The 27,424-nt window shown below is 43.0% G+C and overlaps 1 protein-coding gene across 4 annotated transcripts in view; it reads right to left on the reverse strand.

Annotated features, from left to right (window-relative positions):
* Positions 1-10,123: 10,123 nt before the first annotated feature.
* stk31 (serine/threonine kinase 31) overlaps positions 10,124-27,424 on the reverse strand; it is a 152,405-nt gene continuing 135,104 nt past the window's right edge. For all 4 annotated transcript variants that reach the window (XM_073024606.1, XM_073024607.1, XM_073024608.1 and 1 more), the window contains 3 exons: positions 22,742-22,867; positions 17,866-17,934; positions 10,124-10,617 (listed from right to left, as the gene is read on the reverse strand). In XM_073024606.1, the coding sequence (XP_072880707.1) occupies positions 10,393-10,617; positions 17,866-17,934; positions 22,742-22,867 (420 nt within the window). In that variant the 3' untranslated portion in view covers positions 10,124-10,392. The remainder of the gene's footprint in view (positions 10,618-17,865; positions 17,935-22,741; positions 22,868-27,424) is intronic.

The raw sequence follows: 27,424 nt of genomic DNA on the forward strand, positions 1-27,424 counted from the left end.
TGCCCCACCCACGCATGCTCAATGGCTTAACGATATCATGTCCTGTTTAGACCTTGAAAAAATTCATTATTCAATTCTTAATTCGGATATAAAGTTTCATAAGGTCTGGGGACCTTTTATTGAGTATTTTCATAATTTGCCTCTTAATTAAGTTTTTTTTCAGTCCCTTGCTGTCAGCTCTTTTTTTGGTAGTAGGCATTATTATCTTCTGTTTTCAAGTGTATTTACAATTTTGGGGGTTTGAATGTTCTGATTTATATTTTCTACATTTTGTTTTGGTTGGTCTGGAGTTTTTTTGTTGTTGTGGGGCTTGGGGTGGACACTAACTTTACATGACTTCAACTTGGGTGCTTTCTCAATTATCTTATTTTGTATTATATTACTTTTGTATGTTTATCTTGCACTGTACTAATTTTCTATTTTGTTTTTTGTTTTTTATGTTTGTAGTGTTGTAGAAAATGCATTAAAAAAAAAGGTTAATGGGGGCATTCCAAATTTCTTTATCCTCCTGTTAGTAAATGTAACCACAATAAAACAAAAGAAAACTGGTTCACCAATGTCCTGCAGGAGAGAAGCTCCTCCATCCTCACCTGTAGGCAATTCCACATTCATCAACTAGTTAATTGCAGCTGCATTTTACATTGACTAAGCGAGCCACCTCGAAATGGGGGTTAAGATTGGGCAACAAAATTCTGGCCCTACCAATGTTGCCCATATCCACCAAAAGTAATAATAAACAAACAAAAATAACTGTAGAATGGTTTGCATGCTGTAGGGGATAGATTCGAAGAGATGTTGGACAGAGTTGTACAAGATCATACAAGCCAAAGATAGAGTGGATAGCCAGAGACCTTTTCTCAGGGCAGAAATGGCTAATTCAAGGGAGTGTAATGAAGGAAAGAATGGGGGGAGGTGGGAGTTGTCAGAAGTAGTTTTTTTAAAACTCAGAGAGTGGTGGGTGTGTAGAACACCCTGCCAGGAGTGGTGGCAGAAGCAAATACATTAGGGACACCTAAGAAACTCTTAGATAGGCATATGGATGATATAAAAATGGAGGGCTATGAGGGAGGGGAGTAGGTTATTGGAGTAAGTAGGTCAGCACAACATTGTTGGCCAAAGGGCCTATACTGTAATGTACTGTTCTATGCTCTATATTATGGAGCAGGCTCAATGGGCCAAATGGCCTAATTCTGCTCCTATATCTTATGGTTTTGTGTTTGAGTGGTGAATATTGAAATATGAGCTGCTGTCAAAGCAGAGCAGAAGTGCATCAGGGTTTTTGATGCCACGGACACTCCAGTGCAGGAGAATCAGGTGAAGTCGACAAGGGTTGTCAGCTGTGCTCTCTACAGACCTTGGACAACAACTCTGGAGTAGCACACCAACCCTCCTCCCTGTGGCTGGTACTCCCTCCTGTATCATCTGGGGCTGAAGTTCGGAGAGTTCAACCGCACAGTCCCACCAATCTGTTAAACACAAGAGACTGCAGATACTGGAAATCCAAAGCAACACACACAAAATGCTAGAGGAACTCAGCAGGCCAGGCGTTCCCTCCATCTATGGAGGGAAATAAACTGTTCAGCAGGACATTGCTTCTCCTATTTTGAGGGCATGGTCACAGCAGGGCCTTCCTACCAAATTTTCCAATTCCCAACACCAACTGCAGGCAGCTGTCTGTGAGAAAATCCAGATCTATCTTCGACAGCAGCTGTCATTACAATATAGTTGCATGAAAAATTCAAAGCTTAGAATTTCTCAATGATGATAAATATGATCGATAAGTCAAGACAAACTGTTTGATTATTACCATGGTAATAATGCTGTTGAAGTGATCACTGTTAGCCCAGCAGATGAACTAGTCAGCTCTGTCCACGCCTTTGCAGACACAATGTCAATGGAAAAATCTCAGCTCCATTCATTCTCATTTCTAACATGGCAGTTTCTGGGAACAGATGACAGAAGGACACAGATGGATGTTCTGCATTTTCACTTTTGTTCAGTAAGAATGTATTGGGACTTTTATAATGAATATTAGCATGCTCTGTGTGAATTTCACTTTATTGAAATTGATGGAATTCTCTCCTGGTTTTATTAATTTGTGTCATCTAACCAAGGTTATCTTGCATTAGCAGCAACAAATATTGCTTTGGATTGTTTCAAGGCAGCTGTTGAAGGCTAGTGTGATTAGGTAGCGGTCTGTACGTATAGGATCGAGATTGACAGCAACAAGTGCTTTCTTGCATCCTTCCTTGTGTAATCATTGCAAACCTCAACAATACATTGTTGGTTACAAAATGAAGATTTACTGGCTGCCTGGTCAGGAAGCTTTGCTAAAATCAGGAGGAAATCAGCCCAGTTTGGTGGTACCAACAGATGGGAATGAATCTTGTTGCTGGGAGAATTGTGAGATTGATCTATTGTTACTAGAAGCAGCACAGTTGGATGGACCCACCCTCCACACAATTATTAGAATGAACACGTTTCTGAAGTCAGCCTAAAGTGACTTTCAGCTCTATGTTCAAAACTGATCTCATTGTGTGTTAACTTCATCAAGGGAAATGAGGCGCTGCCAGGAGACATGACAATTGGCACCAACTCCAGAGACCAATTCCAAGTGCTCATTTAGAAATCCATTTGGGAGATGAGAATATTATCACCAACTTTACAGGTTCCTTGTCTTATTAAGAGGCCTAGATGGAGCAAACATGGAGAGAATGTTTCCTGTAATGGGGGAGTCTCGGATTAGAGGGCACAGCCTCAAAATAGAGGGGTGTCTATTTAGAATGGAGATGAGAAGGAATTTCTTTAGCCAGAAGGTGGTGAATCTGTGCAATTCAATGTCATAAAGTGCATGGAGGCTAAGTCATTGAGTATATTTAAAGCAAAGGTTGATAGGTTATTGATTAGTCAGGGAATCAGACATTACAGGGGGAAGGGAAGACAATGGGGTTGAGAGGGATAATTTATCAGCAATGACAAACTGGCAGAGCTGACTCAATGGGCTGAATGGCTTGTTATGTCTTGTAGACAAGTAATTTCTGAGGATCTCATTCACTAAACTAAGGACAATGATGAAGTTGCTGAATATGTCAAAGGAATATGCTACAGTGCTCTATGATTCTGTTTAAGGCAAATCCAAGGGGGAACATCTTCACTAAGAGGGTGGTATGAGCAGTGGAAATGGTGGATCTGGGTTCAATTATAATATTTAAGATAGATACAAGGTCAATTGTAACATCTGAGAAAAGTTTGGATAGGTACATAGAAGAGAGAGGTATGGAGGGTCATGATCCAGGTATAGATCAATTGAAACTGGCAGAAACCCAGATGGGCATTGTCTAGATGGGCTGAATGGTCTATATCTGTACTGTAGTGCTCTCTGCCAAATTTACCGAACCAAAAATTGTACAGTAAGCTTTTAGTCATTCTTGAGAACATCAAAGGTTTTTCATAGCACGTGAATTACCTTTGAAATTCTATCAGAAGTATTGCATAGACCATCCTAACAACTTTTTCCACACAAAGCATGGTTCCACAAACAGCAAACGATACACACTATATTGGTTCCGCTTATGGAGTTTCAGTACTAACTATATATGTATTTGGTTGTGGTACTGGAAAACCAGGACACAAGACAGCTCGCCATTTGAACAACTGCTGGCATTGTGTTGCGTTTTGCCCAATTGTGACCATACAGGAAACTTTCACTGACCCTACATTCTGTTGACATCAGTCACCAGCTGTGGCCACATGCGCTTCATCCACCAAGACAGGATCCCATTTCATTCATTCAATTAGCCAGCGTGAGAATGATGCCAGGAATGTTTTCTTTGGAGTGGCAGAGCTGAAGGGGGATTATGAGAGAGACAGCTAAGGTAGACAGACAGTATCTTTTCCCAGGTTGAAATACCTAATATCCAAGAGCATGTATTTAAAGTGAGAGGGGGCAATTTCAAAGGAGATGTGAGGGGCAAGTTTTTTTTTTTTACACAGAGTGGAGGGTGTCTGGAATGTGCAGGTAGAGGCAGAAACATGAGGGACTGTTTCGAGACATTTAGATAAGTATTTGAATGTGAGGAAAATGGAAGGATATAGATGTTGTGCAGGCAGAAGAGATTAGTTTAGTTAGCCATCTGCTTAACATGGAGGGCCAAAGGGCCTATTCCTGTGCTGTACTGTTCTATGTTCTGTGAATTAAAGGGTTAATGTGTGAGAAGCTCTGAGCCTGAGTGTAGAATGAGAGGGGAATTCATTGAAACCAATCAAATATTAAATGGTGGAGCATACTCAATGGGTCAAATGGCCTAATTCTGCTGCAGTGTCTTATGGTTGTATCTCAGGGGCTTGGAAACTCTCCAGGAAATAGTCAAGCGACAACGAAAGAGGACAGCTGTCAGGGCCAACATGACGAGTCAAACCCCAAGCACGTGGCCATTGTCCAAGATTAATGACTTCCTGCATGGTCAAACTTATTTTCAAACCTCCTAGCAGCTGCACAGTTAGCTTCACCTGAAGGTCATGCAATACACATCACCACTCAGCATTGTTCGGCTGAAATGTTACTGAAACATTCACTCTGTTTCTGCCCCCTCAGACACTGAGTGACCTGGTAAGTGTTTCTAGCATTTTAGGATTCAGGATTGGTTAATGTCATTTCCAGCACACAGGTAGAAAGGAGAACAAAATAATTGTTACTCCGGATCCAATGCAGCACAAAAAAAACAAACACCATAATAATACAAACACATAATAACCATGAATACGTATACACACATTGATTGTATGTTTGTAAAGTAAGGCTAGGCACAGGAGTCTGTACATAAAGTGACTGACAGGAAATGATAAAGTTGTGGTGGTGGTGAGTGTGGAGGGGTGGATTGACCAGCCTTACTGTTTGGGAAAAGTAACTATTTTTGAGTATGGTGGTCCTGGTGTGGATGTTCCAACATGTTATTGCCTTTTTCAAGTAACAGAGGCATTTCAATCCAACAAAAGTTAAGGCTGAATGACATCAGGATATAGTTGGACAAATGTTTGGTCAAGAATGTAGTTTTAAGGGCTGACTGGAAAAATTGGGAGGGTGTTTGGTGTAGGGAGGGACTATTGGACTCTACAGCTCTGGTACCCAAGGTGGGGGGGGGGGGGGGTTCTGCAAGAGAGGAGAGTTTAAAGCATGGATAGTGATATTGAAGATCTGGAAGGTCTGTTGGTGTGGGAGTTAAGGAGAAGCAAGAGCTTGGATCAATTTGATGGTTGTTGAGAATTTTAAAAATGAGGACCAGTGTCTGTGGCCCGTGTGGACAAGGATATCAGGATCAGATCCCCAAGTCTGGGAGTGTGGCCTGGAGTCATGTGGACGAGGATATCAGGATCAGATCTGTGATCTGGGAGTGTGGTCAGTTGTGTGGACAAGAATATCACAATCAGATCCCTAAGAATGGGAGTGTGGCCAGGAGTCAGATCAGATCCATGATCTGGGAGTGTGGCCAGGAGTCATGTGGACGAGGATATCAGGATCAGATCTGTGATCTGGGAGTGTGGTCAGTTGTGTGGACAAGAATATCACAATCAGATCCCTAAGAATGGGAGTGTGGCCAGGAGTCAGGATCAGATCCGTGATCTGGGAGTGTGACCAAGAGACATAAGGCAGGCTTTATACCTGAAATATTTTTACAGTTGTTTTACCCCCCCAGAGTTGCTTGACCCACTGAGTTCCTCCAGCAGATCAATTGTTGTTTTGTTCAGGGTACAGGGTCAGAGGAAATTTGGCCTCTGACAATGGCAGAGTCGAGTGAGCTGGCATTTGCACAGGAGAGACAACAATGATCATTTATTCATGTGGACTTTGCAAGTTCCAAACATGTGATTAGAGAGTTTACAGAATGTGAGATATATTACTCAAGCTAACAGCTACTTTGTATGATAACCAACATCTCCAGTATATAGTATGTAGGTCATTCATGTCTAGTGATTTACTGCAGTGTGAATTATGGGATGCCTTCACCTTTAACCTCCTGGTGCTGAGATGTCACCTGCCAGGTTTGACAGTTCTGGGCCTCTGCTCACTGGTGTTTAGAAGAATAAGATAATAGACCATAACACAGTGTTCCCATGGAACACTGCGAGTCATGGCAGCCAACCAGAAAAAGGTCCCACTCTTTGCTTTCCTGCCAATCAGCCAGTGCTCTATCCATATGCTAGTATCTTTCCTGCAACATCATGGGCACTTATCTTGTTAAGCAACTTCATGTGCAGCGCCTTGTCAAAGGCCTTCTGAAAATCTAAGCACACAACTTCCACTAATTCTGCTTTGTCTACTGTGCTCGTCTTTCTCCAAAGAATTCCAACAGATTTGTCAAGTAAGATTTTCCCTCAAGGAAACCTTGCTGACTGTGGCCAATTTTATCACATTCCTCCAAGTTTCCTGAAACCTCACCCTTAACAATCAACTCCAACATCTTCCCAGCCACTGTCGTCAGTCTAACTGGTCTAGAATTTTCTTTCCTCTGCCTCCCTCCCTTCTTGAAAAGTGGAGTGACATTTGCAATTTTCCATTCCTCCTGAACAATTCCAGAATCTAGTAATTTTTCAAAGATCATTACTAATGCCTCCAAAGTCTCTTCAGCCCTCTCTTTCAGAACCATGGGGTGTAGTCCAAATAGTCCAATCACAAACAAGAGAAAATCTGCAGATACTGGAAATCCAAGCAAACACATGCAAAATGCTGGTAGAACAGCAGGCCAGGCAGCATCTATGGAAAAGAGTACAGGGTCCTGATGAGGGGGTCTCAGCCCGAAACGTCGACTGTATAGGTGCTGCCTGGCCTGTTGAGTTCCTCCAGCGTTTTTTGTTGTTTTTCCAAATAGTCCAGCTGACTTACCTCCCTTCAGCTCCTTCAGCTTCCCAAGCACCTTCTCCCTACTAACGGAAACTTCACTCACTTCTGCCCCGATACTCTTGAACTTTCAACGTAGTATCTTCCACAGTAAAGACTGATGCAAAATACAGAATCAGTTTGCCTGCATTTTGTTGTCCCCCATTACTCTCTCCAGCATCATTTTCCAGCAGTCCAACGTCCACTCTTGCTTCTCTTTTACACTTTATTTGATAAAAAAAATTGGTATCCTCTTTGATATTGTTGGCTGGCTTACCTTCATATTTCATATTCCATCCCCATGGCTTTTTAAGTAGCCTTCTGTTGGTTTTTTAAAAAGTGTCCCAATCTTCTAACCCCACTAATTTTTACTCTATTATATGCTTTTTCTTTTGTTTCTATGCTACCTTTGACTTCCCTTGTCAGCCACTGTTGTATCATCCTGCCTTAAGAATACTACTTCTAATTGGGATGTATCTATCCTGTGTCTTCAGAATTGCTCCCAGAAACTCAAGCCATTGCTGCTCTGCTGTCATCCCTACTAATGTCCCCGTCCAATCAAATTTGGCCAGATCCTCTTTCATGCCATTTACCCCACTGTAGTACTGATACATCTGACTTTAGTTTCTTCTTCTCAAATTGCATGAATGATCTCATTTAAACCTATCAAATATTGAAAGGCCTAGAGTGGATGTAGAGAGGATGTTTCCCATAGTGGAAGAGTCTAGGACCAGAGGGATGTCCATTTCAAAGACATGAGGAGCAATCTCTTTAGTCAGAGGGTGGTGAACCTGTGGAATTCATTGCCACAGACAGCTGTGAAGGCTAAGTCATTTAGTATATTTAAAGTGATGATAGGTTCTTGATTAGTCAGGGAGGAGGTAGGAAAGTAGGTTTGAGAGGGATAATAAATCAGCCAGTAACATCACGGAGGTGGAGACTTAATAGGCTTAATGGCCTAATGCTGCTTCTTTGTCTTATGGCTCTGAAAAGGAGTGAGGAGGAAGGAGAGAAATGTGGTGAATTTGGCGATCTGAAGAGGTTATAGATGGGTTGGAAGTGATGCAGGAGGAGGAGAAAGGCACTGAGTGTCTGCTTTCTTCAACGCTGCCTATCTTTCCTCCGAGGCAACACACAATCTATAGTTGATCATAAACTATAGATTCTGCTGATGCAAGAAATCCACAGAAACACACATAAAATGCTAGAGAAACTCAGCAGGTCAGGCAGGCTCTGAGATCCTTCATCAGGACTGTCAGTAGCTGATCCTCCTCCTGCAGTGATGTGTAGCATTCCCAATGCATCAGTTATCAGATGACGTTGTGTCGGTAAGAGTCCAATGTTCAGGCAAATTAAAGTCAAAGAACATGCTGTACATACATGTTTCAGCCGAAACGTTGACTGCTCATTTCAACAGAAGCTGCCCGACTTGCTGAGTTCATCCAGCTTGTTTGTACATGCTGTACATACAAAAAGGTGCTGGAAAAAGGGCCAGTAACATCATGAAGTATCCCTTCCAACCTGCTCATAAACTATCTGTCTCACTCCCATCAGCATCCACTTCAAGACCACTAGATTCAAACAGTCCCTTTCCCCAAGCAGAAAGGCTGATCAACACCTCTACCCACTGTCACCTGAACCCACCCATTCTCACTGCAGCCAGCTCAGCTGCTCAGAACTCTTCATCCACCCATTCACTGACACACCATAACCACACTGACAGTCGCTGTTAGTGTTTCCAACTGTCCTACTGCTACCGAGAGCATCCACATCGATCCCCAACTCCACAACACCTTGCACCCACATCAGCCAACAACTCTACAACATCTTATTCCCACATCAACCCACAACTCCCTGCAGTGTCATTGATTCACAAGATTGCATCCACATCAATCCACACAACTAAAAGAACTCCACACCCAACTGCACTCTGGGTATACCCTGTACCCACACCCAACGGCACTCAGGATATTACCCTGAACCCAAACCCAACTGCACTCTGGGTATACCCTGTACCCACACCCAACGGCACTCAGGGTATTACCCTGAACCCAAACCCAACTGCACTCTGGGTATACCCTGTACCCACACCCAACGGCACTCTGGGTATTACCCTGAACCCACACCCAACGGCACTCTGGTTATACCCTGTACCCACACCCAACGGCACTCTGGGTATACCCTGAACCCACACCCAACGGCACTCTGGGTATACCATGTACCCACACCCAACGGCACTCTGGGTACACCCTGAACCCACACCCAACGGCACTCTGGGTATACCCTGAACCCACACCCCAAGGACTACAGAAGTTGAAAGTGGCAGCTCATCAGTGCTTTCTCAAAGTGAAATCAGTGATGGATGATTAGATGCTGATGCAGCCTGTGAAGCCCACCTCTCTTGAATGATCATCTAAAAAAATTTCCCATACCAAAAAGGGTGATTTCAGTGAACAGGTGAACATTGACACCTTGGTCACCGACTCACAACATTGGTCTGATCTACCTACATAAAGTAATTCCAGGTTGGAATTACTCGTGCTCCTAGCCTGAGATTTTCTGAAAAATTATTGCTTTATGTCTTGAAAGCCAAAATCATTTTTCAGTGATAATACAGTGATGCTCTGGTATTCTTCCCTAGCTTGTAATTTTTCATTCTCAACTGTGACCCTCAGCTGCCATTTACGCCCTCCTGCATGTTTGCTTGCTAACTACTGATCCTACTGTTTGTTAGGAACCCTTTACACCTGAGCCAAACATTACCTGTTACAGGTTTACTCCTGTTGTACCACTAATAGTGACAGACCACATGCACACAAGATTTACTGATGTCATCACAGCAGTGAGAACATTTTAATTCTTTATTTGGTGTATTGCTAAAACTGAACAGGCAAACCTTCACCAAATGGGACTAGTATAATTTTCCTTATAAAGTAACTTTTAGTTCTTTTTCTTCCTCCTCAATTTTGATCAGTTGGTTTTGTTTTGTATTACGATGTTGGTTCAGTGGTTGTAAAATATATATAGGTTTAAACTTTCTTCCTTGGTCAGTCAAACACTTGAAGGTGATGCACCTTTCTCTACACAGGCCGTATGTTAAAGGGCAGTGCCCTGAGAAACTACCAAAACAACTCACCTGAGTGCAGGCCATGAAAAAGAATGTTTCATCTCATTGTGGAAAAGATCACATCACCAACAGTCCTGGCTTTACCTTACAAATGTTTATTTTCAATGAAAAACATCACCTACTGAACTCTGCCCATGTATTGGACTAGTTACACAGTTTTTTTTGCAGAAAATGTATTTTTCTCAAATTACGTAAATAGCAATCCAAAGACAAAAAAAAACTTGACTGCTGTTACTCACAAGAAAACAAAAAACAACCACAAATTTATATTACCATGAAAAGACATCTTAGGTCCTGCATAAACTTTTGCTAAGCCTAACAAGTCATCTTAAGCCCAGGATGAAGCCAATCTTCACTGATGCAATTAATGAAAATGGAATGCAAAACAAATTCAGGTAAGGTTTTCTGTTGTCTTTTTAACAGGCAGCTCTAAATTGGTTTCATTGACAAGGATGCTGGTTGCATGGTTTTCCTCAAGTGTCGAAGTACTGACTTCCTGAATGGAGTCGGTTTTAATTGTCTGAAAATAGTCGTCCTCTATCAGCTGCTCGGCCCTCAACCTGTCAACAGGACTGCAACAAGTCAACCTCAATACCAGGCTCCACAGTTTAGGATCCTTCAAAGGGAAATGAGAGGCAGATTTTCAGTGCAGTGCTAGGAAATTATTCAGCCAAAAAATATTCTCAATCCACTTGGTTTCAGTATTTCCTGGTGATTCCCACCCCTCTCTCACTGCAAGTAATTCAAGCAATACAGAGGAACTCAGGTCAGGCAGCACCTTTTCAGAACAATGAACAGTCAATGCTTTGGGCTGAGACCCTTCATCAGGATGTAACTTAAGTAATAATTATTGCAAACTCGGCTGCGAAAGGAGGAGGATTGGACATGGGGCTCGCAACCCCATCCAGTAGAAATCCAGAGCTGCAGAAACGGCAATAGAATCTCCAAAGACCTCATCCATTGGTGAGGAGGGATCACTGATGGGCTATAGTTGAAAGTAGGGGTGATGGGTTCAAGTTTCACATGGGACAACTGAGCAAAAAGCAGCATATTGCGGTCCCAGAGTTAGAGATACACAGCAAGGACACAGGCCCTTCGGTCCATGTGGATATTCTAACACCTACCTTCAGACTAAATCCATGCCAATTTACTTTATTTCTCTACCCATCCCCTATTCTCATTACAGAGGGCTTAAACACTAAGAGGTTCCTTAAGGTTGTCATATCTCCACTACCCCCAGCTAAGCTCCCCTTATCTATTAAATGCTTCCAATGGTCTGCATCTCCAATAGCCTCTGACAACCAAGTCCAGAACATGGCCTCTGCATGTGACCCTAATACACAGGAGCAGAATTAGGCCATTTGGCCCATCGAGTCTGCTCCGCCATTCAATCATGGCTGATCCTTTTTTCCCCTCCACAGCCCCACTGCTCGGCCTTCTCCCCAATAACCTTTGATGCCATGTCCAATCAAGAACCTATCAATCTCTGCCTTACATACACCCAACAACCTTGTCTCCACAGCCGCCTATGGTAATAAATTCCGCGAATTCACCACCCTCTGACTAAAGAAATTTATCCACATCGCTGTTCTAAATAGATGTCCCAATATCCTGAGGCTGTGCCCTCTTGTCCTAGACTCCCCCACCATGGGAAACATACTTTCCACATCTATTCTGTCTAGGCCTTTCAACATTAGAAAGGTTTCAATGAGATCCCCCCTCATCCTTCTAAATTCCAGTGAGTACAGACCCAAATGTTCCTCATATCATAACCCTTTCATTCCTGGAATTATCCTTTTGAACATCCTCTGAACCCTCTTGAAAGCTCACATCCCTGCTCTTGTATTCCAGACCTCCTGAAACATTGTATTTGCATTCCTCACCACTGACTCTACCTGCAAGTTAACCTTTAGGTTGCTCTGCAGAAAGACTCCCAAGTACCTTTGCATCTCAGAGTTTTGGATTTTCTCCCCGTTTAGAAAATAGTCTGCACATTTATTTCTTCTACCAAAGTGCATTCGAACATTGTATTTTATTTACCACTCTCTTGCCCATCCTCCTAAACTGTCCAAGTCCTTCTGCAGCCTACCTGTTCCCTCAACGCTACAGGCAGCAATCCAGAAATTACTACCCAGTAGGTCCTGCTTCTCAGCTTTCTACTTAGCTCTCTAAATTCTCTTTTCAAGAACTCTTTGCTTTTCTTTCCCATGTCATTGGTACCAATATGTACCAAGACATCTGGCTGCTCTCCCTCTTTCTCCAAGATGCTGGCTTAGTTACTAAGCCTGGCAGAATGGTTTCTACCAACAGAAGGGGCAAAGGATGGTTACTGCTGCCCTAAAACCACTCACTGGGCAGATGGGGTCTGTCAGCATTGATTGGCAGCTCATCTAGAAGGAAAATGCTCATCTGAAACCTCTGCTGTCTTGTGGTCATACCCACTCATGGGGAAAGCTATGCAAATAAACCCCAAGTAAAATCCAGAGCTGGAGTCCAAAATTCTAGTGCCAGTATACAGAACAAGGCAGATGAACTTGTGGCACAGTTACAGATTAGCATGTATGATGTTGTTGGCATCAATGAATCATGGCTGAAATAAGATTATAGCTGGGAACTTAATGTCCAACAGAAACATTATATTGAAAAGATGGGAAGGAAGGCAGAGGGGGCGGGCATTGCTCTGTTGGTAAAAAAAAAGAAATAAAATCATGGAGAAAGAGATGACATAGGGCTGGAAGGTGTTGAATCATTGTGGACAGAACTAAGGAACTGTCATAAAAAGACACTGATGGGAGTTGTATACAGACCCCCAAACAGTAGCAAGGATGAGGTCTACAAATTACATGGGAGATAGAAAATGCATGCCAAAAGAGCAATGTTCCAATAGTCATTGGCGATTTCAACATCAAAGCTTCATTTTATTGTCAAAGTATGCATGTACAATACAACTCTGATACTTGTCTTCTTCAGACAGCAGTGAAATGTAGAAAGATGCAGGTAGATTGGGAAAATCAGGTTGGTGCTGGATTCCAGGAGAGGGAAGATCTAGAGTGCCCATGAGACAGCTTGTGGTTGAGCCCACTAGGGGATCAGCTATTCTGGATTGTGTCTTCTACAATGCACCAGAATTGATTAGAGAGCTTAAGAGCCTTTATGGGCAAGTGATCATAATAAGATCAAATTCACCCTGAAATTTAAGAAGGAGAAGCTGAAGTCAGATGCATCAGTATTACAGAGGAATAAAAGGAATTACAGAGGTATGAGAGAGGAGTTAGTTGGCCAGAATTGATTGGAAAAGAACACTGGCAGGGACAACAGCAGAGCAGCAGTGGCTGGAATTTCTGAAAACAATTTGGGAGATGCAGGATATATACATGCCAAAAGAGGAAGATGTATTCTAAAGACAAGATGACACAACTGTGGCTAACAAGTGAAAGCCAAAAAGAGACCATTCACTACAGCAAAAATGAGTGGGAAGTTAGAGGATTGGGAGGCTGTTAAATACCAACAGACAGCGACTAAAAAGTCAATAAGGCAAAGATAGAATACGAAAGTAAGTTAGCCAATAATATTAAAGAGGATACCAAAAGTTTCTTCAGATACATAAAGTGTAAAAGTGGTGAAAGTGTATATCAGACCACTGGAAAACAATGCTGGAGACGTAGTAACAGGGACAACAAAACATCAGACAAACTGAATAAATATTATGCATTAGTCTTCATTGTGGAAGACACCAGCAATATGATGGAAGTGCCAGGTGTGAGGGGCCATGAAGTGTGTGAAGTTACTATTACTAGAGAGAAGCTTTGAGAAACTGAAAGGTCTAAAGGCAGATAAGTCACGTGGACCAGATGATGCTTACCCCAGAGTTCTGAAAGAGGCGGCTGAAGAGATTATGAAGGCATTAGTAATGATCCTTCAAGAATCACTAGATTCTGGAATGGATCTGGAAGACTGGAAAATTGCAAATATCACTCCACTCTTCAAAAAAAGGGAGAGAAGCAGAAGAAAGGAAACTATAGGCCAGTTAGTCTGACCTTGGTGGTTGGGAAGATGTTGGAGCTGATTGTTAAGATTGAGTTCTCAGGGTACTTAGAGGCAATGATAAAATCGGCTGTAGTTAGCATGGTTTCCTCAAGGGAAAATCTTACCTAACAAATCTGTTGGAATTCTTTAAGAAAATAACAAGCAGGATAGACAAAGATGAATCGGTGGATGTGATGCAGAAACATAGAAAAACCTACAGCACAATACAGGCCCTTTGGCCCACAAAGTTGTGCCAAACACATCAACACCTAACAAATTACTAGGCTTACCTACAGCCCTCTATTTTACTAAGCTCCATATATCTATCTAAAAGCCTCTTAAAAGACCCTCCACCACCATCGCCGGCAGCCCATTCCACTCACTCACCACTTTCTGAATACAAAACCTACCCGACATCTCCTCTGTACCTACTCCCCAGCATCTTAAACCTGTGTCCTCTTCTGGCAACCATTTTAGCCCTGGGGAAAAAGCCTCTGACTATCCACATGACCAATGCCTCTCATCATCTTGTACACCTCTATCAGGTCACCCCTCATTCTCCTTTGCTCCAAGGAGAAAAGGCCGAGTTCACTCAACCTATTCTCATAAGGCATGCTCCCCAATCCAGGCAACATCCTTGTAAATCTCCTCTGCACCCTTTCTATGGCTTCCCCATCCTTCCTGTAGTGAGGTGACCAGAACTGAGCACAGTACTCCAAGTGGGGTCTGACCAGGGTCCTATATAGCTGCAACATTACCTCTCAGATCCTAAATTCAATTCCACGATTGATAAAGGCCAATACACCATATGCCTTCTGAACCACAGAGTCAACCTGCGTAGCTGCTTTGAGCATCCTATGGACTTGGACACCAAGATCCCTCTGATCCTCCACACTGCCAAGAGTCTTACCATTAATACTTTACTCTGCCATCATATTTGACCTACCAAGATGAACTACTTCACACTTATCTGGGTTGAACTCTATCTGCCACTTCTCAGCCCAGTTTTGCATCCTATCAATATCCCGCTGTAACCTCTGACAGACCTCCACACTATCCACAACACCTCCAACCTTTGTGTCATCAGCAAACTTACTAACCCACCCCTCCATTCCTCATCCAGGTCATTTATAAAAATCATGAAGAGTAAGGGTCCCAGAACAGATCCCTGAGGCAATCCACTGGTGACTGACCTCCATGCAGAATATGACCCATCTACAACCGCTCTTTGCCTTCTGTGGGAAAGCCAGTTCTGGATCCACAAAGCAATGTCCCCTTGGATCCCATGCCTCCTTACTTTCTCAATAAGCCTTGCATGGGGTACCTTATCAAATGCCTTGCTGAAATCCAGATACACTACATCTACTGCTCTTCCTTCATCAATGTGTTTAGTCACATCCTCAAAAAATTCAATAAGGCTCGTAAGGCACAACCTGCCCTTTATAAAGCCATGCTGACTACTCCTTATCATATTATACCTCTCTAAATGGTCATAAATCCTGCCTCTCAGGATCTTCTCCATCAACTTATCAACCACTGAGGTAAGACTCACTGGTCTATAATTTCCTGGGCTATCTCTGCTCTCTTTTTCGAATAAAGGAACAACATCCGCAACCCTCCAATCCTTGGGAACCTTTCCCATCCCTATTGATGATGCAAAGATCATCGCCATAGGCTCAGCAATCCCCTCCCTTGCCTCCCACAGAAGCCTGGGGTACATTTCATCCAGTCCTGGCAACTTATCCAACTTGATGCTTTCCAAAAGCTCCAGCACATCCTCTTTCTTAATATCTACATGCTCAAGCTTTTCTTTAATATCTACATGCTCAAGCTTTTCTTTAATATCTACATGCTCAAGCTTTTCTTTAATATCTACGTGCTCAAGCTTGTAACTGAATTTTCAGAAGGCCTTTGACAAGCTGCCACACGAGGCTGCTTAACAAGCTATGAGCCCATGGTATTACAGCAAAGATTCTAGCATGGATAAAGCAGTGGTTGATTGGCAGGAAGCAAAGAGTGGGAATAAAAGGAGCCTTTTCTAGTTGGCTGCCAGTGAATAGTGGTGTTCCACAGAGTATGTGCTGGGACTGGATCCTTTTACATAAAATGTCAATGATTTGGATGGACAATGGCTTTGTTGCAAAGTTTGCAGACAATATGAAGATAGGTGAAGGGGCAGGTAGTTTTGAGGAAGTTGAGAGACTGCAGAAGGACTGAGACAGATTAGGAGAATGAGCAAAGATGCAGTAGATGGAATACAGTGTCGGGAAGTGTATGGTCATGCACTTTGGTAGAGGAAGTGAAAGGGTAGATTATTTTCTAAATGGAGAAAAAAATACAAAAACTGAGCCACAAGAGGACTTGGGAGTCCTTGTGCAGAATTCACTAAAGGTCAATTTGCAGACTGAGTCTGTGGTGAGGAAGGCAAATGCAATGTTCGCAATCATTTCAAGATGACTAGAATTTAAAAGGAAGGATGTAATGCTAAGATTTTATAAAACTCTGGTGAGGCCTCACATGGAGTATTGTGAGCAGGTTTGGGCCCCTTAGATTAGAAAGGATGTGCTGAAACTGGAGAGGGTTCAAAGGAGGTTCACGAAAATGATTTCAGGATTGAATGGCTTGTCATATGAAAAGTGTTTGATGGCTCTGGGTCTGTATTCACTATTCAGAAGAATAAGGGGGACCTCATTGAAACCTATCGAATGGTGAAAGGTCTTGACAAAATGGATGTAGGGAGGATGTTCAGGACACAGCCTCAATTGATGGGCATCGTTTTAGAACAAAAATGAGGAGGAATTTCTTTGGACAGAGTGATGAATCTGTGGAATTCTTTGCCATAGGCAACTGTGGAGGGGATGAGAGGAAAATGATGCCATGATGAAATGGCAGAACTGCCAAATGGTCTAATTCTGCTCCTATATCTTATGGTCTTATGATCTTATAAGGTAATCCAACATTGAGATCAACACTGACTGGCAACTCCTGCAATGCCACTGGTGCCAAATTGTATAGTTGTCTGCCATTCCTATGGATTCATCAGCTGCATGGGTTAACAGCTTGCTCTCCCTATTGTACTGCCCTAGCATGCGTAACAGGTAGGCAGCTAGGACACAACACCCAGGGTTGACCCTGAGCAACGTAGGGCCAAAAAAGAAAGAGCTACAAGGAGAGACTGAATATGCTGGGACTGCTTTGCTGGAGTGAAGCTGAGTGGTGACCTCATGTTGATTTGTAAAAACAGGAGGGATATGGATAAGGTGGATGATCATAGTTTTTGCCTCCAAGACAGGGGAGCCTGAAACAAAAGGGCATAGATTTTCAAGAGCAGAAAGAACTGAAGCCATCTTTAATATTTATTTTATTTAGAGGTACAGCACAGTAACAAACCCTTCCTGTCCAACGAGCCCACTCTATCCAAGTACACTCACGTGACCAATTAACCTATGAACCCATGGCACGTGGGAGGAAACCGGAGCATCCAAAGGAAATCCACACAATCAGGTCACGAGGAGAACATACAAACTCCTTACAGACACTTGGCGGGTGGGGAGGGGAGGGGGAGAGGGTAATTGAACCCAGGTTGCTGGGGCCGTAGTAGTGTTACGCTTACTGCTACATTACTGTCTGGAAAATTACTGTTGGGTGTGATGTACCTCTTGAAAGGCACAAATGTTAAAATACACAGAATTTAAACAGTGATATTCATTATTAATTCACATACGCTATTCAGATCACTCATATCCACAATACCATCAGGATTTAAACAGTAATATTCAACACTAACATGAGAATATCTGCAGATGCTGGAAATCATCAGGACCATCAATTCACTTACCATACTCAGCTCACTCAAATCTACAGTACCATCAAGATTTACTGTGAAATCATTCCTTGAAAAGTTCAACTGCAAAAGAAATGGTATTATGGTTTAAAATGTATACATTTCTTGTCCCTTTCATTAGAAACAATCTACTTAACATTTCAAGGCTTTTCTGGCCTTCAGAGGAATACTCTTCATTCATAGAGAGGATGTTTCCACTCGTGGGGGAATGAAGGTCCAGAGGGCACAGCCTCAGAAAAAGATGTCTGTTCAGAACAGAGGTGAAGCGAGGGTAGTGAATCTGTGGAATTCAATCCCAGTCAGCTGTGGAGGCCAAATAATTGGGTATATTTAAAGCAGAGGTTTATAGGTTCTTGATTACTCAGGGTGTCAAAAGACATGGGGAGAAGGCAGGAGTATGGGGTTGAGAGGGATAATAAATGGTGGAGCAGACTTGCTGAAGGGTCTTGGCCCAAAACTTTGATAGTACTTTCTTCCACAGATGCTACATGGCCTGCTGAATTCCTCCGGCATTTTGTGTGTGCTGCTTGGCTTCCAGCATCTGAAGGTTTTCTCTTGTTTGCTCCCATGTCTTATGGTTTTCATTGGTATTCACAAAGGGTTGCTGAGGAATTCAGTGGAGGTAGTCGGTGCCTTGGTACAGTTGAAGGTAGATAAATCACTTGGGCAGGTTGCTAAGGGAGGCTGTGTTTCAGTACAGGCTAAAATTTCTACACCTGGGTTGGACACAGGTAAGGTAGATGACTGAATGACAGCAAATATGACCCTCCTTTTCACTGAAGGTTGCAGGGAAAAACCTGGTACCTCTAAACCTGTCAGAAGTAGGACAGACAGTGTAACACATTCTGAAGGACAGGAAGAATGGTTAACTTGTAAAGGCTGGGGCAAATAAGATGGCTCAGTTGGGGTCAACTCCTGTCTGACTAATTTGATTAAATTCTTTGAAGAGGTCACAAAGAATATTGATGTCAGTAGGGTAGCAGATGTGATTTACCTGGACTTTATTACATTTTTTACAAGTTGGGAGACAAGTCTAAAAGGTTAGGGCTTATGGGATTCAAGGCAAGTTGGCAAAGTGGATTCGAAACTGGCGTGACAATAGAACATGGACGATGATGGTAAAGAGCTGTTACTGTGAGTATCAGTACCCCACAGGCATCAGTCATTGTGATGTACGTGAATGAAGATCAGCAAGTATGCAGGTGACGTGAGGATTGGTGGAGATGTTGGTGGTGTGGAGCGTAGTTTTAGGCTGCAGGAAGATATCTGTCTGGTGGGTGGAGCTTAATCCACACAAACATCAGGTGATGCACTTTGGGATCACTAATGAGACTAGGACACAAAACATATGGTAACATGTTAGGGGATATTGAGTTACAGAGCAATCTCAAGAAGACAAATTTGAGATCCTTGAAGGTGATAGTGCAGGTAGAAGGGCATATAGGATCCTGATTTTCACAAGTCTGTGAACTAACAAGAGAAGTTATTCCAATTTTATAAAATTTTGCTCAGATCTCAGCTGGAAAACCATGTGCGATTCTGGTTAACCCATGTCTGCTGGAGCCTGGAGGCCAGTCCTGGGGTTAAGGGACCGTGTACGTGTGTATGTGCATGGATGTGTGGGTGGGAGGAAGGAAAGGGGCTTGTTTTGCTGTTGTTTTGTTGCTCTACCGAGCATCGTGGGCATGCTACGTTGGTGCTGGAAAGTGCAGTGATACTTGTGGGCTGCCCCCAGAACATCCTAGGTGTAAACAGTCAACGTTTTGGGCTGAGACCCTTCATCAGGACTAGAGAAAAAGATGAGAAGTCAGAGTATGAAGGTGGGAGGAGGAAAGGAAGAAATAAAAAGCAGTAGATGATAGGTGAAACTGGGAATGGGGGAAGGGTGAAGAGCAAGCTGGGGTCGATTTTGGTGAAAGAGATAAAGGGCTGGAGAAGGGGGAGTCTGATAGGAGATCACACAAGGCCATGGAAGAAAGGGAAGAGGGAGGCACATCAGAGGGAGGTAATGGGCAGGTAAGGAGTTAAGGTGAGAGGGGGAAATGGGGGGGGGGCATTACTGGAAGTTCGAGAAATTGATGTTCATGCCATCAGGCTGGAGGCTACCTGAAAAAAGGTGTTGCTCCTCCAACCTGAGTGTTGCCTCATCACAGCAGTAGAGGAGGCCATGGACTGACATGCCAGAATGGGAATGAGAAGTAGAATTAAAATGGGTGGCCACTGGGAGTTCCTGCTTTTTCTAGCAGGTGGAGTATAGGTGCTCGCGGAAGAGGTCTCCTCCCAATGTAGCTTCCTGTAAATTGATCAGCCCACGGCCTCCTCTACTGCCGCAATGAGGCCACACTCAGGTTGGAGGAGCAACACCTTGTATTCCGTCTGGGTAGCCTCCAACCTGATGGCATGAACATCGATTTCTCAAACTTCTGGTAATGGCCTCCACCCCCCCCCCCCAACCATTCCCCATTCCTACTTCCTTCTTTCACCTTAACTCTTACCTGTCCGCTACCTCCCTCTAATGTGCCTCCCCCTTCCCTTTCCTTTATATTCTATCAGCTTCCCCCTTCTCCAGCCCTTTATCTCTTTCACCAATCGACTTCCCAGCTCTTTACTTCACCCCTCCCCCATTTCCAGTTTCACTTTTCACCTACTGCTTTGTATTTCTTCCTCCCCCCCTCCCTTACTCTGACTTCTCATCTCTTTTTCTCTAGTCCTGATGAAGGGTCTCAGCATGAAACATCTATTGTTTACTCTTTTCCATACACACTGCCTGGCCTGCCGAGTTCCTCTGGCATTGTGTGTGCATTGCTTCGATTTCCAGCATCTGCAGATTTTGTCTTGTTTATGATTGGACATCCTTAGGTGTGTTGGTTTAAATGCTAATGATGTATTTCCACTGTATGTTTTGGCATATATATGACAAGTAACCTTGAATCTTGGTCACCACATCGTAGGAAGGCTATGGTTTGTGCTGGAGAGAAGATTCATAAGGATGCTGCCTGGATGGAACAGTTTGGTTCCAAGGAGAGTCTGGAGCAGTGGGTCTCTTCTCCCTGGAGCAGAGGAGGATATTAAGGAATGTGCCTGTGACATGTACACAATTCTGACTAAAGGGAACTGCCCCCTCACATCAAAGTTAGATGAAACCAGAGGGGAGGGGAGAAATTCAGAGGGAGTATGAGGGGGTGGTCTTTCTTCACCAGGACAAAGTCTGGGAGAGTGGCTGTGAGTCACTGCAAGCAGGTAAGAAGTATCCGGGTAAAGACTTGAAGGGCTTGGCCAAAGAGGGTAATGGACCAGGTGCTGGGCAATGGGGTTAATATGGAAGAATGCCCACTGGTCAGCATGGACAAGTTGTGCTGAGTTCATAACTCCCTGAAAGTGGCTATAGTGGTTGATAGTGTAGTTAAGAAGGCATATGGCATTGAGTTCAAAAGTCAGGAGGTTATGCTGCTGCTTTATTAAACTCCAGTTAGGCTGCATCTGGAGTACTGCATACAGTTCTGGGGAAGGATATTGAGGCTTGAGAGGTTTACCACAATGCTGCCTGGATTAGAGGGTATGACGAGAGGTTGGACAAACGGTTGTTTATCTGGGGCAGCAGAGGCTGAGGACAGATCTGATGAAGTTTATAGGATTGATAAAGTAGACAAACAGTATTGTTTTCCAAGGGTTGAAATGTCTAATACCAGAGAGGGGGTAATTTCAAAGGAGATGTGAGAAGCAACTTTGTTTGTTTGTTTACACACAGGGAATGCCGAATGCCTGCAATGCACTACCTGGAGAGGTGGTAGAGGTAGAAACATTAGAAACATTTTAAAAGACATTTAGATAGGCACATGAACGATGAAAATGGAGGGATATTGACATTATGTAGGCAGAAGAGATTAGTTTAGCTGGGCCATTTGATTTCTAGCTTAACTGGATTGGGACAACATTTTGGGCTGAATGGTCTGCTCCTGGGTTATCCTGTGCAATGTTCTACAATGTAGAATAATTGGAAAGGTAGGGTATGGGCTGAATGAAGCAGTGAATTCTGGGCCTGAGAGCGTATCGAAGCGGCAGGTCCCGGGTCAGAGATCGAGGGACAACCTGAGGTTTAAGTACCAGGTCAGATTGGAAAGGACAGGTATGGGCTGAATGATGGTGGTAGGGCCTGAGACTGAAAATAAGGAATGACCCAGGTTTGGCCGTTTTAAGTGCCAGACCAGATTGAAACGATCAAGGTGTCAGGTCCAGAGGCGAGGGATGGGTCAGTGTTCAGCTCGCTGCTCTACGAGGTTTACTTGTCTCTGTGCTGAACTGAGGCAGCAGCCTGCAACTACCAGGTTCCTGGACCAGCTGCACTGATGACTGGCCTCGAGGCTGTGGACTCACTTTTGTGAAACTCAGTTCTGAATGTTATTTGCTTACACAATTTTTTTCCCTCTGCACATTGGGTGTTTGACAATCTTTTTTGTTCCAATGGATTCTATTGGGTTTCTTTGTTTTGTGGCTGCCTGTAAGTGGACAAATCTCAAGGATATGGATAGTATACATACTTGTAATATACCTTTAACTTTGATAATGCTCCAGGCATGGTCTCCTTGGGCTTGACACAGCAGCAGAATAACTTCTAACTCCATGTATCCTCGTGTTTATAACCTTTACTTCAGTGTGGTTACCATCAGATGGGTAGAGCATGTACCTTTGATTGGGCATGGTGCTCTATACTGTACCAGGGAGAGTATTTACCTTCGATCAGGTACAGAGCTCTATACTATACCAGGAGTATTTACCTTCGATCGGATATGATGCTCCAAACTGTACCAGGTAGAGTACCTTAATTCAGCAATGGTGCTGTAAATTGCATTAGGTAGAAATTGGAATTTACCCAGAGGAGCTGGTTTCCGTAAGCAAACATGTCAGATGCAGAATCAGCAGAATGACCACTCCGGATCTCCGGTGCCACAAGGTCCAGTTTACCAGCCACCATCCAACTGACTTTACTGCGCTGATCCTGCCGGTAAAAAATATCTGGTAACAGTCATAGATCACATATATAACTCTTTGAAAATCATTTAAATAATTCTTTTGCAACCTACAGTGATATACTAATTAATAAGCTTTAATACTTTACACCATTTGATCAAAAGATTAGCCTCATTTGTCACACCTACATCGAAAAACTGATAGAAAGGTGTCATTTTCAGCAATGACCAGGTGCTGGGGCAGCCCTCAAGTTTTGCCACGTTTCCCACGCCAACATAACATGCCCACAGCTTATTAACCAACACCTGTATGTCATTGGAGAATGGGAAGAAACTCAAGCACCTGGAGCAAATCCACACATCAGAGGCAGAACACAAGAACTAAACCCCAATTGACCTCCGTTGATACCCCTGCCCCCCACCCTTACCCCCATCCCTATTATTTTAGTCTGGTTCTCTTTCTCTCTCTTTTTCCCCCCCTCACTATAATCTCCCCCCAGTCCTACCTTTCTTTCTCTTTTATTTCCCATAATTCTCCACCTTCCCCTAGCCCATTTCCCTCCAGCCTATCACTTCCCAGCTCTCTACTTTATCCCTCTCCCCACTTCTTACCCCCCTCGACCATCCCATGTTACTTCACAACTGATGAAGGGTTTCGGCCCGAAACGTCATTATTACCTCCTCCCATAGATGCTGCCTGGCGTGCTGAGTTCTGCCAGCATTTCGTGTTTTTTAAACTAAACCCCAATTGCTGGCTTTTTATAGTGTTACAATAACTGTGATGCTACCATGCCACCAATGCCTGTACAGTGCTCAATTTTAACAGCTTGTAAAAACATCTGAAACTAAAGATATTCAGAAAAGTGCAGGTGCATATCACGCCATGTTTGGCTCTGTGTACTGAGATAAAGCTAAATATCTGATCAAATTACATTTAACCTGCAACAACAGACCAATTGATTGACAACTTTAAGTTTCTTGGATAAGGAGTGATTAACTCATGATAGTTTGAATATACTTTAAGCTTCTAACGCCAAGCATCCTAGCTTCTTTTATAAACATTTACTTTATTTAACTTAACTCAGATTTGTTCAGGTATGGTGCTCTATACTGTACTGGGTAGAGTATTTACCTTTGTTTAGGTACAGTGCTCTATACTGTACATAGAATATTTAAGCAAACAGAGATATTTAGATATGAGAGATGAGAGTGGATACAGGACTGCTAGAAAATGAGGTCAGAGAAGGAATAAAGAGGACAAGGAGACGGCAGATAAACTGAGTATTTTGCATGAGTCTTCACTGTGTAAGACTCCAGCAGTGCGCCAGATGATGAAGGGTGTGAGAGAAGAGAAGTGAGTGCAGTTACTATTACAAGGGAGAAGGTTCTCAAAAAGCTGTAAGTCCTCAGGATACACAAGTCACCTGGACCAGATGACTGCATCCTAGGGGTCTGGAAGAGGAAGCGGTAGAGATTGTGGAGGCATTAGAAATGATCTTTCAAAAATCATTGAACTCTGGCATGGTGCCAGAGGACTGGAAAATTGCAAATGTCACTCCACTCTTTAAGAAAGTTGGAAGGCAGCAGAAAGGAAATTATAGACCAGTTAGCCAGACCTCAGTGGTTGGGAGGATGTTGGAGTCAACTGTTTAAGGATGAGGTTATGGAGTACTCGGTGACACAGGACAAGACAGGACAAAGTCAGCATGGTTTCCTTCAGGGAAAATCTTGCCTGACTAACCTGTTGGAAATATTTGAGGAGATTACAAGTGGGAAAGATAAAGGGGATGATGTGGATGTTGTACATTTGGACTTTCAAAAGGCCTTTGACAAGGTGCCACACATGAGATGCTTACCAAGTTACAAGAAAGTTACTGGCATGGTTAGAGCATTGACAGATTGGTAGGAGGCAGAGAGTGGGAATAAAGGGATCCTTTTCTGGTTGGCTGCCAGTGGTTAATGATGTTCCGCAGGGGTCGGTGTTGGGACCGCTTCTTTTTGTGCTGTATATAAATGATTTGGATGACGGAATAGATGGTTTTGTTGCCAAGTTTGCAGATGATATGAAGACCAGTGGAGGGGCAGGTAGCGTTGATGAAACAGGGAGGCTGCATAAGGACTTAGACAAATTAGGAAAAATGGCAAATAAAATACGATGTCAGAAAATGCATGGCCATGCACTTTGGTAGAAGTAGTAAATGTGCAGACTATTTTATAAATGGAGAGAAAATCCAAAAATATGAGATTCAAATGTTACGTACCAGCAGCAATAGACCACAAATGGAGTCTGGTTTTGATGTTAAAACCACTTTCTTTATTAGTATCTACTCAAAATCTAGAATATCAAACAAAATAAACAGAAGTTAACAATGTTATGTGTATATATGTGTGTGCGGCTCCCAGTCAAACTTAGGAACAATTATTTAAGTCTAAAGATTCAGACAGCAAAGTAGAAAGGTTCAGTAATCCACGGAATAAATGATGGGAGAGATTTGTAAATCCACATTAAAATGCAGAGAGAAGGCAATTATGAAGAATTCCACAGATTCCACACTGGGTAAACGAAATAACAGTCATTGAAGATCTTATCTGTCAAATTGTTCCGAAATATCACAAAGTGACAGTCACTTTAACACAGGTGGTCACCACAGCACACCCGAATCCAGGTAAGGGTTAACGAAAGTGGTCGTCACAGAATACTCCAAAAGAATCCACATATGGATCATACGAAGTGACAGTCACACATCCAATCTATTAATCAACCCAATCTTTTGGGCATGAGAAAGTAACAGACTTTATCCATTTACAACAAGTGCTGGAGGCACTGGTGATCCAAACCCTCCTCTCTCTCTCCTTTCTTACTCCAAGTCTCAGTGGTCCATCACAGCTTGTTATACTGACAGCATAGTCCCGCCTCATCCAAGGTGACACTCCACAGTGAAGGAAACCTGTGGTCACGTAACACAAAGGGACTTGGGAGTCCTTGTGCAGAACATCGTAAAGGATAACTTGCAGTTCGAGTTGATGGTGAGGAAGGCAAAATGCAATGTTAGCATTCACTTTGAGAGCTCTAGAATACAAGAACAGGGATGTGATGCTAGGGTTTTATAAGGCACTGGTGAGGCCTCACCTTGAGGTATTGAGAACAGTTTTGGGCTCATCATCTAAGAAAAGATGTGCTGGCATTAGAGAAGGTTGAGAGGAGGTTACAAAGGATGATTCCAATAATAAAAGGGTCATGATTTGAGGAACATTTGATCACTCTGGGTCTGTACTCACTGGAATTTAGAAAGATGGGGGGGGGGATCTCATTGAAACCTTTTGAAAGTTGAAAGGCTAGACAGAGTAGATGTGGAAAAGATGTTTGCCACTGTGGGGGAGTCTGAAACAAGAGGGCACAAACTCAGGATAGAGGGTGCCCAATTAAAACAGTGACAGAGAAATTTCTTTAGCCAGAGGGTGGTGAATTTGTGAAATTTATTACCAGAGGCAGCTGTGGAGGCCAGGTTGTTAGGTGTATTTAAGACCGAGCTTGATAAGTTCTTGATTGGACATGACATCAAAGGTTACGTGGAGAAGGCCAGAGAGTGGGGCTAAGGAGGGGAAAGAAGGATCAGCCTTGATTGAATGGTGGAGCAGACTCAATGGGCGAATGACCAAATTCTGCTCCTATATTTTATGGTCTTAATATATTACATTCTATACATAGCTCAGCATCTTGACCTCCAAATTTCATAGCAATAGTACGAGTGTCAAAGGCTATGGGGAGAAGGCAGGAACATGGGGTTGAGAGGGATAATAAGGGGAACTCTCAAGATGGCATTCATGGTGTGAAGCTGAATTAGACTTCGCTCCAATCCTTTTATTTCTTTTACCTGCAATCACCCCCCAACTGACTTATTTATACCTACACTAAAGGGGTTGATAATTTAAGATATACTTTTAGACTTTTTGAGTTTTACTTTCAATCTGTTAAAATGACTGGGAGACCACGAGGAACTAAAGCAGCAAAAGCAATTAAGGAACCATTAACTTTGGATGCAATTGGGAAACTTCTGGATGAGAGACTGGAGGAAAAACTTAGCCCAAAATTTTCCCTGCTTGACGAAACTTTAAAGATGGTCGACGTAAGTCTTCAATTGCTTAAATCGAAAATCCAACAAGAAGAAGCAAGAATTTCAGATCTCGATGAAGCCACTCATCAAAGCGATCGTAGAATTGAAACTTTGGAACAAAAGCTGTCTTCGACTTCTCAAATGTTGGAACACTACAAATACAAAATTATTGATCTTGAAAATCAATCTCAAAGACAGAACCTGTGGATAATCGGGCTCCTGGAAGATGTCGAGAAGGGTGATCCTGTTGAATGTGTTTGGCTCAAAGGTTCTGGATACCTCTCCAGTGATCGACCACGCGCACTGCATTTCTCGTTTAAAACCAGTTCCAGGCGAAAGGCCAAGGCCAGTTATCCTCCGTCGTCACTATGCTCATATTAAAGATCGTCTGATTCGAGTTGCCCGACAAAAGGGGATGATCAACTTTCAAGAATTCAAATTTCGTATCATGGAAGATTTTAGTCCTGAAGT

The sequence above is a fragment of the Hemitrygon akajei genome, chromosome 20 (assembly GCF_048418815.1).
Source record: "Hemitrygon akajei chromosome 20, sHemAka1.3, whole genome shotgun sequence".
Classification (NCBI taxonomy): Eukaryota; Metazoa; Chordata; class Chondrichthyes; order Myliobatiformes; family Dasyatidae; genus Hemitrygon; species Hemitrygon akajei.